General features: G+C 40.2%; 1 protein-coding gene across 4 annotated transcripts; it reads left to right on the top strand.

The window, feature by feature from the left end:
• Positions 1-78: 78 nt before the first annotated feature.
• LOC139421449 (dual specificity mitogen-activated protein kinase kinase 4-like) lies at positions 79-16434 on the top strand. 4 transcript variants are annotated; one of them, XM_071172364.1, is made up of 13 exons: positions 153-686; positions 1630-1665; positions 3151-3183; positions 5098-5200; positions 8264-8435; positions 8816-8935; positions 9092-9211; positions 9319-9370; positions 9543-9670; positions 14217-14294; positions 14438-14586; positions 14905-14950; positions 15127-16434. In XM_071172364.1, exons 1-13 carry the CDS (start codon positions 542-544, stop codon positions 15238-15240), a joined length of 1296 nt encoding a protein of 431 aa, XP_071028465.1. In that variant the 5' UTR covers positions 153-541; the 3' UTR covers positions 15241-16434. The 4 variants fall into 4 exon arrangements, with proteins under 4 accessions (XP_071028467.1, XP_071028466.1, XP_071028465.1 ...); XM_071172366.1 differs by lacking the exon at positions 3151-3183 and having other exon boundaries at positions 79-686; positions 5110-5200; positions 15127-16431; XM_071172365.1 differs by lacking the exon at positions 3151-3183 and having other exon boundaries at positions 79-686; positions 15127-16431.
• Positions 16435-17270: the final 836 nt, after the last annotated feature.

The raw sequence follows: 17270 nt of genomic DNA, 5'->3' as shown, positions 1-17270 counted from the left end.
CTTCCCCATAGTGCTTAAGGTTAACGCAGGCGGTATGGTTATCTGAGCCTAGATTTGTGTTCCTCGAACTCGGCCCACAAACACAGCAGCGTTGGAAGCTGTGGGTGTTCACGTTCGCAAGTGACATTTGGTCAGCTGACTGAGTCTCCACCAGAGACAGAAGAGGAAGCGAGACACCCCACTCACTGTTTTTTTCTTGTTCAATTAAACTAGGTAGACCAGACAAGCTGCTATTGCATTTGTGTCTATGGGAGACACACCCAGTTAAGTAAGCCGGAACTGACCTTTTTTCAATCGTAAAAGGCCTGACTGAATAATCTTTATTTATCCACCATCTTCGGTCTCGACTCTATGTGGAAAGGGGGTTACTGGACTGTCAAACACTGTCCCGATTTCTTACTGTTTGTTGGTAGTTACAGTCTTGTTCGGTAGCGCTCTCTACAACCACATTTGAGTCGAAGAAGTCTAGCCAGTTTGATTATTCTCCAGTCTTGTTTTGTTAGGGTGAAGTTGCTCTCTGCATTGCAGCCTAGTGCTGCTGATGGAATTCAAACACACAATGGCGACACCCAGCCCCAACAACTCAACAACATCTACCAGCCACAACAGCAATAACGCAGGATCTACAGGCTCACATCACCATCAATCCCAGTCGCAACACATAACAACAATGAGCAGTATGCAAGGTAAGGATTGTAAAATACCAGCTTGTTAAAACTAGATATTTGTTTGTGAGTGGTGTTAACGGGAGTAACCTAATGACTATGCTAACGAACTAGCTACCTATATTGGCTAGCTATCTACTTACTAACAACTTGCCTCAGTTGTATTCACACACTATTACTAGTTTGTTAGTTAGTTAGCTTGGTGTCTACAGTTAACGCTAGCTAGCTACTGTCAAAATCAGTTGCCCTCACACCCAAAACATTGTCTTCTAAGCAAATAACGGGTTCTGAAAATGTGTGTTAGAAATAAGTAACACCAAAAACAACGTTAGTTAGCCACAGCTTACGTTAACTAGTGAATAGTTGGTAAGTAAGTTAACTCGCTTGCTGGGTAACGTTAGCTAAGGTTGGCTAACAAGCGGCATTGCTAGTTAGCCTAAATAACGTTAGCTAGCTAGAATATAAGAAGGCCTGTCATGCTTTATCTGGATCTGGTCATGTGTTGCTTACTGTCTTTCAATGTCAGGTTACCTCTAACTAGCTAACTACAATATGTTGCAGTTCTAAAAATAACAAGATCATGTTGGGATGTGTTTTGGGGAAATTCATTGTATCTACTAACATGCTACTGTAGCAGTTACCATATAATTCCAGTCATTGCACTAACTCTTGTTAGCATTAGTTTGCGAAACTACCTCAACTACTGGATGCAGAGACAATGTTATCCATTATTTGATCTGACTCTTGTGAAGTGGATAAAGGGCTTTATTATTAATTTATTACTAAAATCCCGAAGTATCCTAGGCCATGCAGTTATTGCTAGCACAGTGAAACTGTTGCATGAGAATCTCTTAGATTTCAAATAACGTTAATTTACATCCACCAGAAGAAATCTGTTAAATTTCCACCCAATGCATCATTAGCTAGCTATGTTTTTACAAACTATATATTTTTTAACTTACAGAATCCAACACGTGCTGGAGATGTCAGAGTGAAACAGGTAGCTAACGTTACTGTCAATATTACACATTTTATAAAGATAATATATTTACATTTTTTGTTGATGCTTTAACAATAACTGTCGTAGCTCGTTAGTTTTTTGGGGGATCTGGTTCTATACTTTTGCATGCCGTTCTCAATCTGATATTTAACAGGTAGTAAATTAAATAAATATGTTATGGTCCACTTCTGTCACTGTCAAAGTATTGAAACTACATTTCTGTGATATTTTTCTTCCCTTTCCTTAATTCTACTAACTTCCCATAACCCTCATGACTTGATGCTGATCGATGGTGAGCTGTCCCAAGAATAGTTTCTTCAATTGTCATTGTCTCTCCCTGCCAGGATCATTTTGTGGATGCATTTCATTTTCTCTCACACCACTCCATTTAAAAAAATCATTTGTAGGTTGTTATTTTTATAGGTCTACCCCAATTTGCTCCACTGAATCTTCCTGAGCTAATCCTTAATCATACCAAAGTTATCTTGGTTGTTTCTGGCTATATATGTGTGCATGTAGATTAATCCCCCCCCCCCCCCCATATGCAATACATGTTTCTGTTTTCTGTGTGGTGGAATGCTCAGCTTTAACGTTTACCAGTTCACTGACGTGGGGCCAAGTTATAAAAGTTCAGTAGTTCACTCAGAAGAAAATAATTTGAGTATGTCATGAGGCCATAGCCACATTTGTTTACAGGGACATTTCAAAGTGCAGTGTTACATTTTACAGTGAACAAAAAACAGAACAAAACAATGTCTTCTAGATTTGAATAATAAATATGTTTTTAACTCTTCAGTTATTGGTTGGTTTCTTTTGGAAAAGTGCATACAACATGAATACTATAGGGTCTGGGTAATGTACCATCTATAGCATAGAGAAGACAAGTGCAAGAGCTGTAAACCTATGTTTTTAGTAAGCCTTTCTTAGCACCAGTGTCTATTCAGCCAGTTGTCTCTGTGTTCAAATTGTATAATTTGGGGGGCTTACACAAAGGAGCTTTTCCTGCTTCAAACTAAGTACATTTATGATTATTAACTCTAGCATGCAACATTGATAACAAGACTGCTGCAATTTCAGCTGGTACCCTAATTATTTAGTTAAGTATTGCATGTAGGTTAGGCCTAGATAAAATATTTCCGGTCAGGATTTCTTCAATTGGGCTAGTTGGTCATGTTTTAGTGTGTGTAGTAGTTGTTGTCCACACTTGGTATCAAAATGTGATTCATAGAACTTTCCAGTAATGAAGCCCCATTTAGCAAAATCAAAGTTGATTTGAGATACTTCAAATAGTTGTCAGTCATGGTGGTGCCGGGTGTTGGGAAACAGTGCTGCATCGTTCCCTGGTCTGAACTGAAGCTGAGAAGAACAGTGTTTGTTGTTTACCACGTTTCCTAATAGAACTTGATTGTTTTTTGTTTATCGGTCAAACAGTAGCCTAAATACAGGTGAAATATGAAAAAGAAATGTTCTCTTCTCACCTCCTAGGGTTTCAGATAAACCTGTCTGGAGCTCCCCCAAGTAAGCCAAACCTCTTTTGCTACAGTACCAACAGTTCTCAACCCTTTGCTTCCGCCTGATGGTCTGGTATGGGGGAGTCTGTCCTCTTTTTTCAACTAATCCAAGTGAAGAGTTGTTGGGGTCTAGTAGGCTTGTGCCGGTTTTGATAGTTACGGCTAGTAGTTGAGGCTAAACATTGATTATCCTAGAGTTAGAGTGCAGCTTATGTTGGTCTGTTATTTAAGACATTAGGTCATAATATTTTACTGATGCAAAGCAAGTGAAAGAAAGACTTGTCCAACTGTGAGTCTTATTGATTTAACTTCTCTGTAGTTTAAAAAACAACAACAGTTGGTGTTAACCATCCTGTATGTTTTTACCTTACTATTAGATATCACCAAACAATTTAGTTTCATAATGTTCATTTACCAAGACGTTCCAATCTATATTCTGATCATCCATCATCGGCACAAGCCTAGGGCTTAGAGCTTCCATTAGCATTGGTGTATATAGATTCACACTTTGGCTTTCAACTGGTCTTTACCACTGTTTGGTTCGGCCTTCAACACAAAATAGCACTGTGTTGGAAAATAAATGTATCTTGACAGAAGTGTAGTCCTTTGCTTGTATTTATTTATTAGGTGTGTTTTTAATAAACATTGTAATGGAAGCTCTACCTTTTTTTAGTTTTAGCATTTTTAGTCAGCTTGCTACTAACAAGCAAAACTAGCTAGTAATGCTTGGGGTTTTGCCACATTGTTTTACAAACCAGTTTGCAGCTGTTTTGTTTTTGAACACTTAAGTGATTTTTGGCATGAGCTGTACTTAAACACTTGCCTGTTGAGACATGGAGACACTAGTGTAATTTCCAATGGCTTGTGCCATTTTATTGGAATTTGAGTACATACATTCTTGTGGTGTTTTGGGTGGAGAGAACAGAATGCATCCTTCATTTCAAGGTGAACTCAGAACAGTTCTACTTGGGAAGCTCCTTCTCCTCTGGCAAGATTTTCTAGTCTGTAGTGTAGGCTATTTGACTCTTGTGTATGGTTATGAGCCAAAAGTCACATTTTGTATTTTCAAATATTTTCTGTCAGAACAATGCTTTTGTTGAGTTAGAATCTCATTACACAATGTTGTCATGTTTCACAGTCTCTGGGTAGTAGCCTAAATAAAAAATGTAAAAATCAAGCAAGAAATGGTCCGTTTTTAATTTAAATTCTCACCTATTCCCTCATTGTTTAAATTACCACGCAAAACCTACTAAAACATGGTAGGTGAGGGTTGGATTTTAGCTAAGCCTCCAGCCTGAATAGCCATATGATGTGATCTAGTACTAGGCTATGGTTTAGAGCAGGTGTCTACTGAGAAGTGTATGCCTCTGCATCAACTTCAGTGAACTGGTTAAAGTATATAACTACCATCTGCAATGAGTCACTGGTACAACCAGGACATGTCTTGTAAAAATACCTCCAGGGGGTTTCTGTTCCTGGCCACTGAGGCTGTAGCATACACATATTTGATTGAGAACCTGTTATTAGACCTACTCGTGATTCATTTTAATTTGGTCAAGACCTGTTTTGTTGACTATCCCATATAGTTCAGTATCAGCCAAAATCTAAAAATCAGCATCTATAGAAGAAATGTATGTTCTCACAGAGAAATATAAAGAGGAATGCCTTTGGTAAGAAGCAGGTCATTACTCTTACATCCATTGTCCCTAGATGTGGATTGCATGACTTCAGTAAATTTACTTGAATACTCTTGTTAAATTTACCTCTCCATTGCTTTACTGGTTCTCATTCTGTGGTATGGTAACTGTTTGTTTTCATGTTGTTTTTGAGTGTGTAAATGTTGTTTTCTGGTTCTTGGCTCTACACCTGCCATAGATGTCTTGTGTGCAATCTGACATAAACTCTGCCTCTCCCCTATCAGGTAAACGCAAAGCACTGAAGTTAAATTTTGCCAATCCCCCGATTAAACCAACGACCAGATTCACTCTGAGTACAGCAGGACCCCCATTCCAGAACCCCCACATGTAAGTTGACCTCCGAACTTTGCATGGATGTGGTTTTCTGAAGATGTACGTGGAGCGGAATTTGCATTAGCCACAATGCAAACTCCTGCATAATGAATTGTTATATGACTCTGCACTCTAGTCTACAGTCTGTTGAGACTCTTCATCTCCAAAGCCACACATTGTCAATGTAACATTCAGTACTGTATAGGTACCCAGGCAATCTGTCACAATAAAGACAGGCTAAGTGAGGTTGGAATGATTAGCAGTTGTTGTATTTCTATCTCCACCTGCTCATGGAAAACAGAGAGTAACTGAATGTAGCCTCAAGTACCTGTTTGGGCAACACCATTGTAGTGAATGTGAATAAGCCCTGTGTCTTTGCTGTGTAATTTGAAGATAACATGAGCCTGCTAAGTTACCCTGGACAAGCAAATTACTGATGCTGGATAATGCAAACTGAACAAACTGATGTCAACTAACCATCCTTTTTCAGGTGCCGTATCATATACAGTGGGACAAAAAAGTATTTAGTCAGCCACCAATTGTGCAAGTTCTTCCACTTAAAAAGATGAGGCCTGTAATTTTCATCATAGGTACACTTCAACTATGACAGACAAAATGAGAAAAAAAATCCAGAAAATCACATTGTAGGATTTGTAATTAATTTATTTGCAAATTATGGTGGAAAATAAGTATTTGGTCACCTACAAACAAGCAAGATTTCTGGCTCTCACAGACCTGTAACTTCTTCTTTAAGAGGCTCCTCTGTCCTCCACTTGTTACCTGTATTAATGGCTCCTGTTTGAACTTGTTATCAGTATAAAAGACACCTGTCCACAACCTCAAACAGTCACACTCCAAACTCCACTATGGCCAAGACCAACGAGCTGTCAAAGGACACCAGAAGCAAAATTGTAGACCTGCACCAGGCTGGGGAGACTGAATCTGCAATAGGTAAGCAGCTTGGTTTGAAGAAATCAACTGTGGGAGCAATTATTAGGAAATGGAAGACATACAAGACCACTGATAATCTCCCTTGATCTGGGGCTCCACGCAAGATCTCACCCCGTGGGGTCAAAATTATCACAAGAACGGTGAGCAAAAATCCCAGAACCACACGGGGGGACCTAGTGAATGACCTGCAGAGAGCTGGGACCAAAGTAACAAAGCCTACCATCAGTAACACACTACGCCGCCAGGGACTTAAATCCTGCAGTGCCAGACGTGTCCCCCTGCTTAAGCCAGTACATGTCCAGGCCTGTCTGAAGTTTGCTAGAGAGCATTTGGATGATCCAGAAGAAGATTGGGAGAATGTCATATGGTCAGATGAAACCAAAATATAACTTTTTGGTAAAAACTCGTCGTGTTTGGAGGACAAAGAATGCTGAGTTGCTTCCAAAGAACACCATACCTACTGTGAAGCATGGGGGTGGAAACATCATGCTTTGGGGCTGTTTTTCTGCAAAGGTACCAGGACGACTGATCCGTGTAAAGGAAAGAATGAATGGGGCCATGTATCGTGAGATTTTGAGTGAAAACCTCCTTCCATCAGCAAGGGCATTTATTTACCTTTATTTAACTAGGCAAGTCAGTTAAGAACAAATTCTTATTTTCAATGATGGCCTAGGAACAGTGGGTTAACTGCCTGTTCAGGGGCAGAACGACATATTTGTACCTTGTCAGCTCGGGGGTTTGAACTTGCAACCTTCCAGTTACTTGTCCAACACTCTAACCACTAGGCTACCCTGCCGCCCCAAACCCTGCCGCCCCATTTAAGATGAAACGTGGCTGGGTCTTTCAGCATGACAATGATCCCAAACACACCGCCCGGGCAACGAAGGAGTGGCTTCATAAGAAGCATTTCAAGGTCCTGGAGTGGCCTAGCCAGTCTCCAGATCTCAACCCCATAGAAAATCTTTGGAAGGAGTTGAAAGTCCGTGTTACCCAGCAACAGCCCCAAAACATCACTGCTCTAGAGGAGATCTGCATGGAGGAATGGGCCAAAATACCAGCAACAGTGTGTGAACCTTGTGAAGACTTACAGAAAACGTTTGACCTCTGTCATTGCCAACAAAGGGTATATAACAAAGTATTGAGATAAACTTTTGTTATTGACCAAATACTTATTTTCCACCATAATTTGCAAATAAATTCATAAGAAAAATGTGATTTTTCTGGATTTTTTTTTTCTCATTTTGTCTGTCATAGTTGAAGTGTACCTATGATGAAAATTACAGGCCTCATCTTTTTAAGTGGGAGAACTTGCACAATTGGTGGCTGACTAAATACTTTTTTTGCCCCACGTACGTATGTATGTATGTATACTGAACAAAAATATAAACGCAACATGTCAAGTGTTCGTATCATGTTTCATGAGCTGAAATAAGATTCCAGAAATGTTCCACACGCACAAAAAGCTTATTTCTCTCATTCTGTGCACACATTTGTTTACATCCCTGTTAGTGAGCACTTTAGCCTTTGTCGATATAATCCATCCACCTGACAGGTGTGGCAAATCAAAAAGCTGATTTATGATTTATGATCATTACCCAGGTGATCCTTGTGCTGTGGACAATAAAAGGCCACTCTAAAATGTGCAGTTTTGTCACACAACACAATGCCACAGACGTCTCAAGTTTTGAGGCAGGATGCAATTGGCATGCTGACTGCAGGAATGTCCACCAGTGCTGTTGCCAGATAATTTTAAAGTTATTTCTCTAAGCCACTTCCAACGGCATTTAAAAAAATGTTTAGTCAGTGCGTCCAAACGGCCTCACAACCGCAGACGTGTAACCACGCAAGCCCAGGACATCCACATTCGGCTTTTTCACCTGTGGGATCGTCGGAGCCTATGCCCTCCCAGGCCCACCCATTGCTGTACCCCTGCCCAGTTATAGGAAATCCATAGATTAGGGCCCAATTTATTTAAACTGACTGATTTCCTTATACGAACTGTAACACAGCAAAATCTTTGAAATTGTTTCATGTTGCATTAACATTTTTGTTCAGTATATGATTAAGGTGAAATTAACATCAACTAAGATTGTGTTTCTTATGTCTCCCACCTATTTCTGTGGCCAGAGAGAGGCTGCGTACGCATAGTATCGAGTCGTCAGGGAAGTTGAAGACCGCCGGTGGCGATTGTGACTTCACGGCTGAGGACCTCAAGGACCTGGGGGAGATTGGGCGGGGCGCTTACGGCTCTGTCAACAAGATGGTGCACAAGCCCAGCAACCAGATAATGGCTGTCAAGGTGACTGCCCCTTACTGACCTCTTATTGACTAAACTACAGGAAGTGTTCAGGGCAAGATTTATGCCTGCTCATCAGTCTTAGGCTATATTGTGAAATGAACACTCAGTAATCATCATAATCACCAAAGTGTAACTGACTCCCATTGCAGGATATGGTAACATGTTGCTCATGATAAGGGGAGGAAGGCTCGTAATAATGGCTGGAACAGAGCGAATGGAAACCATGTGTTTGATGTTGATACCTTTCCACTAATTCCACTCTAGCCATTTAACACATGCCCGTCCTCACCAATTACGGTGCCACCAACCTCCTGTGACTTCCAACCATGGTCACAATTTGAAAGCAACATGCATCTGATTACAATGTGTGTCTCCCACAGAGGATTAGGTCAACGGTTGATGAGAAGGAACAGAAGCAGCTGCTAATGGATCTGGATGTGGTCATGAGGAGTAGTGACTGTCTCTACATAGTTCAGTTTTACGGGGCTCTTTTCAGAGAGGTGACCATGCAAGTTTTTCACTTCTGTGTTTTGTTGATTGATTTCTCTATATAGGAAATGCATTGGATGTCAATCAATCGTTCTGTGTAGTTAGCAATAAGCAGTGTATTGTCTTCACGAGGTAATGTTATGTCTTACGATTCTTTTCTTTGTCAGGGGGACTGTTGGATATGTATGGAACTTATGTCTACCTCCTTCGACAAATTCTACAAATATGTATATTGTGCTTTAGATGATGTGATTCCAGAGGAAATATTAGGCAAAATAACATTAGCTGTAAGTTTTCATGCATTTTCTCCTTACATAATTTACACTGATTAATTTGACAGGAAGGTTACATATTTCTCTATATTAATTTAGTTGCTTATGTGTTTTCATTACAGACTGTGAAAGCACTTAACCACTTAAAAGAATACTTGAAAATAATTCACAGAGGTAAGACGACTCCAAAATGGAGACCTTGTTCTTTATTTCCTCATTTGAGATGTGTAATTGCCGTTATTACCTCACAATGCTCTATTTACTGTACCACAACAGAAGTGTCACTTCCTTTACCCAGAACTCTTAGCCTAGCTTTGTCATGTCTTCTATATGTTTCTCCTCTCAGACATCAAGCCATCCAACATCCTCCTGGACAGGAATGGCAACATTAAGCTTTGTGATTTTGGCATCAGTGGGCAGCTGGTGGACTCCATTGCCAAAACCAGAGATGCAGGGTGCAGACCGTACATGGCAGTAAGTGATGTATGGGGATTTTGGTGCAATGTTTCATTAATGGCTGAAAGACAAGGCAAGTGGAAGATGTACAACTAAGGCTCTTTCTAAGAATACATTTCACTTTCACATGATAAGAATTCAACTGTTTTGGTACTTAGTGACTTGGTGGTGATCGTCAGTTGTAAGGAGACTGTGGTTTTGTTGTTATTGAGGGGAGGCAGGTAGTTAAGATTGTTGGGCCATTAACCGAAAGGTCGCTGGTTCAAATCTCTGAGCCGGCAAGGTGGAAAAATCTGGCGTTCTCCCACTTGAGCAAGGCAGTTAACCCCTAACAACAATTGCTCCCCGGGCGCTGATGAAGTGGATGCCAATTTAAGGCAGCCCCCTACACTTCTCTGATTCCCCTTTCCTTATTGTTGATGGCAGCGTTGGTAATTATATTATGGTTGCTACTGATATCTGTTCTTGCAGATGCTTGTTGTCTTGTTCTTTTTTTGGACTAGCTGCAGAGGAATCTCATGCTGTCTGTGTGTATGTGACATGGTTGTAGTCTTCCAAACTGCTGGCAGTGCAGTTGAATGAGCTCATCGTGTCATCACAGGGTTAATTTTCTGGAGGTGGTATTGCTGATGGGAGAAGGGAGCCACGGCCCCTCCAGTTTCCATTCTAAATTTGGCATCTCCCTATCAGGACGTAGGGCACACCTCTGCCATATCTCTGCCACGCATCTATCAGAAGGCCGAGGAAGGGCTGGGTTACTTCATTCATGTCTGTCAGAATAAAGCTGTTTGGGTTGGTGCTCCCACAGCTGTGAGCTCACAGTGCAGGAATCCAACCCACATGGCTCCAGTTTCCTTTTTCAAATATAAATATTGCAGACCTGCCAGGTGCTTCTTGGCCACCCCATTGCTAATTGCTTTAGCACCATTTGTCTCTGTTTGGTCTAGATATTAGAGAGGGATTGATTTCACTTCAATGGAATATTATGTACTACACTACAATTAAGTAGGTTAGATTTGGTTCATGGTATTTGGTTCAGGTGACAGTCTAGCTCTGTTCCCCTCTGGTTGTTATGATTTAGTTCATTTAGCTGGCAAGTGGCCACATGTCTGAAATGTTTGTTGGAATATGCTCACTAATTATTTTGCACACTGTAGTGTCAGGTTAATTTTGCTACTACCATTATGTACCGAAGCATTCTTTAATCCACAGTTCATTCATTTTAATTAGGAAATACTTTTTGTATTTGAAAGCAATTACACATCTAAATTAAATGTGCACCGGTGTCGTTTTGAGTTGATATACACTGAGTGTACAAAACATTAGGAACACATTCCTAATATTGAGTTGCATCCCCTTTTGCCCTCATAACAGCCTCAATTCATCAGGGCATGGACTCTACAAGGTGCTGAAAGTGTCCCACAGGTATGGTGGGCTGGCCCATGTTGACTCCAATGCTTCCCACAGTTGTCAAGCTAGATGACCTTTGGGTGGTGGACCATTCTTGATACACACAGGAAACTGTTGAGTGTGGAAAAACCCAGCAGCGTTGCAATTCTTGACACACCGGTGCACCTGCCAACTACTACCATACCCTGTTCAAAGGCACTTAATATATGTTGTCTTGCCCATTCACCCTCTGAATCGCACACATACACCAACCATGTCTCACTTGTCTCAAGGCTAAAACATCCTTTAACCTGTCTCCTCCCCTTCATCTACACTGATTGAAGTGGATTTAACAAGTGACATCAATAAGGGGTCATAGCTTTCACCTGTTCAGTCTGTCAAGGAAAGAGCAGGTGTTCTTAATGTTTTATACACGGTGTAGTAGGTCTGAGTAGTTGTGTTTTGAGTTAATAACATGTCTGAGTAACTGTGAGCTGTGTCCTAGGTGAAAGCTGGGCAGCCAGATCTTTTTTAGTCTTGGCAGAGGTGAGCTGATGCTGTAGCCACTATGCCATAAAACACATCAGTGCTGCGGTCAGGGAATTCTGTCCCACTGCTGTGAATGGGTGACATCATCATCTATTTCTGGTGCATGAATGAATGAGCCAGAGGAGAGGAGGTGCTCCCTCCACTCAGCAGCATGGCTGGTAGAAGTCTGCTTCTGATGACCTGGGCACTGTTTGGAACCACTGAATTTGTTTTATATGTGTGGAGGTGAGGTCATACGTGAAGTAACTGGCTGAGGTGATTATTATGAAAGGCGTGTAGAACCAGGCAATGAGGACATGGACAGGGTTTTCCTTAGGGCTGTCCCAGAGTAGTCTTTTCTTTCGACCATTCTATTGGTCTAAAATGTTTTACATTTATATTTTTTTCATATACACACCCTGTGTTTTAAAATGAACTGTGTATTGAGCTTGTCTGGTACTTTAAGCACAGTTTGATTTAAATAATTAACACACACACACACGACTCGAGGGAGCCAGTTATCAAGCTCGTCTACCCCCTGCTGGCTTTCCTGGATTCTGCGTTATGCTCCTGAAGTTGCTGGTAATAGGCTACACCAGGGGCCGACAGCCTTTTTCCATTTGGAGTGCCAATTTATTTGACCATTTCTACCGATCTGCGTGCCAGTTATGATTTTCATATGCTCATTTTTGTGGAACAGTTTCATTTAATTTATAATGGTTTTTGTATCTCAATCTCTTTGTCATGTGGTAAATCTACATTCTATCTAAATGAAAACAATACTACAAATCTAAAATAACTTCTATTACCAATGATGTAAGAATAGCCTACATAAAACCAACAAATAACAACATTGCAGCCTGCAGGTAAACAATATCCTGATTTAAAAATAAATATCCTATAATTCACATTGTTGCACAGGCCACGCGTAACCAAACTTGAAACGTATCAACAGTCCGACCCTAAGCTCGTGCTAGCCAACTTGCAACATTGCATCAAATACTCTGGGCCCTCAGTTTCCCACGACAGGGACATACACAGCTGTAGGCTAATTGTGCAAGGGAAAATAAGTAATCTGGTATTTTATGACGTTTCCACTGGATCAGAGCATTACATTGTTTCCTTTCATGCCAAGTGGTTATCGGAAGGGAGAGCGCTGGATTTCTGTTCTAATATGTTGAGTACCTATTGTTCAATGGATTCTAAAAACAGACTCTCTTTACGTGCAGTTTAAGGTTAAGAAAAAATTACTTTGAGAAGCTCCACAGCTCATTAGTGATGGTGGATTCAGACAATCAGAAATACTATCAGACATCTGAAATGGGCACATTTATAGGCCTACATTTGCCCGCAGTCCAGGTAACCTAGGCCTACAAAAAACAAAAAAACTATGAATAAATTGACAACTCTTAAATGGCATGAAATAAACCAAAACTTGTTTCTCACACGCGTAGCATAGGTGGTGAGCTCTGCAAATGTGTCCACTCTGACAATGGGAACGGTAAACGACTAATAATATATTGAGCGCATTAGCAGAAATTACCGTAACCCAACAAACATTGTAGATTAGACATTATGGGAATTAATGGTAAATGTAGGCTACTACTGGTGATTTATATGTAATGGGGAATTGATATACACTAATAATTAGGGTAAACACAATGAAGTTATGAAACAATGAACGCGCAAGAGCGCATTCTCGAGAGACGTGCCTTGTGCATCTTAGTAAAGATTATGGATATATACTGATAAAGCACAAAAAAAACAGATTTCCGCCGAATTGGGCCTCTCTTCCTCTCTGATCTTAGTCACACTCCCCTTTTCATAGGAACGTGGCATCCTAGAGTCCTCCTCAATGGATTAGTCCACTCAGAGTAGCGCAAATCAGACAGGTGTGCCTGCTCGACTAAAAACATCTGTTGACCAACAGCCTATCGACTAAATGGGGTCAGCCCTTGGGTGTATGTTGTATTCTGTTGAATAGACACAATTGAGTGCCTATGATAATTAATGCACTCAATAATACAGTCCTCACCATATGTATTTGGACAGTGAATCTATTCAAGACAAAGGAGATGATTATGGACTACAGGAAAAAGAGGACTGAGCACACCCCCATTCTCATTGACGGGGCTGCATTGTAGCAGGTTGAGAGCTTCAAGTTCCTTGGTGTCCACATCACCAACAAACTAACATGGTCCAAGCACACCAAGACAGTCGTGGAGACTGAAAACATTTGGTATGGGTCCTCAGATCCTCAAAAGGTTCTCCAGCTACACCATTGAGAGCATCCTGACTGGTTGCATATCTGCCTGGTATGGCAACTGCTCGGCCTCCGATCGCAAGGCACTACAGAGGGTAGTGCGAACAGCCCAGTACATCACTGGGGCCAAGCTCCCAAGCTAGTTTAGTCACATGATTTCTTAATTTGCAGTACGTTTGCCAGTCAGTTGGGTTGCCAGACTTAATTGCCATACCTTTTGCCTCATCCCTCTCAACCATACAATTTTTCAATTCCTCATCAATCCAAGGGGATTTTTGAACATTTATTTGAATGTTTGTTCTTCATTTTAGTTTTTCTCTTTAAAGGCCCATCTATGATATCACTATGATGAGTTGTAACATGTTTTCCTTGTCTCTTCCACAGCCTGAGAGAATAGACCCAAGTGCCTCCAGACAAGGCTATGACGTCCGGTCAGACGTATGGAGTTTGGGGATAACACTGGTGGGTCCTCAACCCTCTGGTCCACGTTGTCTTTAACATTCAAATAGCTATTTGAAGATACACTGAATGTTAAATCCACAAGACAAGATAGTATATTGTAACTGTAGACTCACCATGTTGTCTTTGTGGGGTTTGTTTTACAGTACGAGCTGGCGACTGGGCGGTTTCCCTACCCAAAGTGGAACAGTGTGTTTGACCAGTTGACACAGGTGGTGAAGGGAGAACCTCCACAGCTTACCAACTCAGAAGACAGGCAGTTCTCCCCCAAATTCATCAACTTTGTCAATCTGTGGTAAAGGACAGATACAACTTCTGCTGGCACTGCTTCAATGTTATTCTCACGATGATATAGTATAAGTTGAAGTACATTGAATCACTGCAGAGCAATATTGTCAATGTAAACTACTGCATACTTTCGCAGTATTCACCCACAAATAATAAAATATGTGAAATTCATAAGGTAATCTTCTGCATGAGACATCCTCTGGATTTGATTTCCCCCTGGTGAACAAAACATGTCATGTCTGTTTTAAGTCTCGAAGAGAACCAAAATGTGGTTTATTGCAGAGCAGAATTTTAATTATTTATTCCCTTTATTTATTCCCTTTAGCCTTACAAAGGATGAGTCAAAAAGGCCAAAGTACAAAGAGCTTCTGGTAAGTACGTACGTCCCGTGTGGCTCAGTTGGTAGAGCATGGCACCCTCAGTACCGGGGGTGGTGTATGCATCCGAGCGTCTGCTAAATGACTAAATATTAATGTAATTGTATTACATGCAGAGATACTTATCACCCGTACATATTATTACATGTTTCTGGTTCTCTTCAATACAGAAACATGCTTTCATTCTGATGTATGAGGAGCGCTCAGTGGATGTTGCCAGTTACGTCTGCAGAATCCTGGATCAGATGCCCACTTCTCCCAGCTCCCCCATGTACGTCGACTGACTGTAGAAACGGAAGCCTGGAACAGAAACAACAAAACAATGACCTAAAGAGTTGCTTCATCCCATACTGCAGTGTTAAACTAAGACAGAAAATGTACAAATTAAAACACCACGTGTACTAAGACTGGTGATCAGTCACGTCTGTATGCTATCAACATTCTCACACTTTTCTCTATCCTACACACACACTTACATGTAAGTACAACTAGTAACTGAATGAATATACCATGGTCTTGGTTCACCTCGATGTGAGACCTCATCTCTAATGTGGATACAGTACAGTGATTTAAAATCTGGAAATGTATTTATAGTGTTTAATCACTTGTGGAATATATGATTTGGAGATACTGGAATCATGCTCTTTGAAACTTCCCATCTCTTCCATGTATGTGACTTTAAGAATTGTGGTTGGTATCTTAAATGAAACCTTGCTTCTTATGGTGTAAAGCAATTTAAAACGTAACAGCATTGATGGACAGGATCATGTGGCCTCCATCCAATGTTGTGAGGGTGCTGCCGTCACTGTGCAATGGACTTTGTGCTGATTATATAAATAAAGAGAGAAATAATTGTGTTTTGAGAGACATTTAGTTACTCTGCATCTATTTGAGCTCAGGTTAATCCATTGATGTAAGAAGGCAAGCAACCACACAAACACACTCACTGGCTCTCTCAGCCATGGCATATGCAACACTCTCTTTAAATGCTAAGCTGTATGTATGTATGGTGCTGTTGATCTGTAATTACTCATGTCATCTTGTATCCCTGTATATAGCTGCACATTTATCTGTAATGAAATTGCCTGCTGTTCTGGATGTTGCAACCGTTCTAATGGACCCAACCGGCCCCTAATTATTTCAGCTGATATGCCAGTACTTGTTTCTCAAATGCATGGCACCTGAACTGTTTTCAGACTGTGATTGATTGACTCCTATAATATTCACAATGTACACAGAATCTAGAGGTTTAGTACACACAGTTCACATCTTTTTAGATTACCAGATATAATTTATTTTACTGCTGGTAAAATACTGGTACAGTAGTAAACTATTAAATTGGCTGGATATCATTGCATACAACATGCATTTAAATGTTTGCAGTTTTACTGTAGAACATTCAAAATAGAATATCTTGCTGGGCAGAATGTGTAAAATATTTAATGACTTGAGAATATTAAAATGAGCTTATGAAATAAGGATGTATCAATTTATTTGATCTTTCATCTGACTGAAAATATGAGTGTACATTTTTCTGTGACACCAAGCTCAAAATGTAAGAACTATCCAACAAAACCTGTACAGGGATTTTCCTTACTGGTGTTCATACAGAGTAACTCTGGCAAGTGGCAATGGAGCATTTGAAACACATGAAGTAAGACCTTATTTACTAGTTTTTGCTTTTGTAATTCATTATTTAGTCCATTCCTTTTGGTCAGGATAATTGCTGCACAATAAAGGAACGCAGTAAGTCTGAAAGCACAATATGAAGAAAAATGTCATATAAAAAATATTGATATTCAAAGAAATAGCCATGACAATATCTCATTAATAACTTATTTCAGGGGTCAACGGGTACAAGCTAGCAGGATAAATGGTCAAATGTGAAGGATAAATAACCAGTGTGAAGAGTCTGTAGCCCTATAAATACAAAGCCAAATTCATGATATTAATAAACATTTACATTTGGATATTGTATTTGAAATTCATAGTCATATATTTATATTAATATATGTTATCTAAATGTTTATTTTTAACATCATGAATTTGCCATACAATTTATCATTCTACCTGACCTGCTACATATGAAGCTATTGATAAGCTCTGTTATATTACTGAAGGGAACGTTGTCAGATATGATTAGCGTTTATCAAAAATACTCCAGTTTATTGATTGGTTGTTTTATTACTATATTGCAAATCAATGCAAAAGAACAGTGAGACCTCCCACATTTATTAATACTCAGCTGGCCCCTCCCTGGATGTTGTGTTACATTTTCTACAACAAAGCTTTCTTAGTGTCCAACAAACGTTCT

The sequence above is a fragment of the Oncorhynchus clarkii genome, chromosome 12, assembly GCF_045791955.1.
Source record: "Oncorhynchus clarkii lewisi isolate Uvic-CL-2024 chromosome 12, UVic_Ocla_1.0, whole genome shotgun sequence".
Classification (NCBI taxonomy): Eukaryota; Metazoa; Chordata; class Actinopteri; order Salmoniformes; family Salmonidae; genus Oncorhynchus; species Oncorhynchus clarkii.
This window is presented reverse-complemented; position numbering and strand designations above follow the sequence as displayed.

Coding starts and splice junctions, on each gene's coding strand:
- LOC139421449 (XM_071172364.1), top strand. CDS start 542: ATGGAATTCAAACACACAATGGCGACACCCAGCCCCAACAACTCAACA. Junction 14,295..14,437: donor GGAGTTTGGGGATAACACTG/GTGGGTCCTCAA, acceptor TTTGTTTTACAG/TACGAGCTGGCGACTGGGCG. Junction 14,951..15,126: donor CAAAGTACAAAGAGCTTCTG/GTAAGTACGTAC, acceptor TCTTCAATACAG/AAACATGCTTTCATTCTGAT.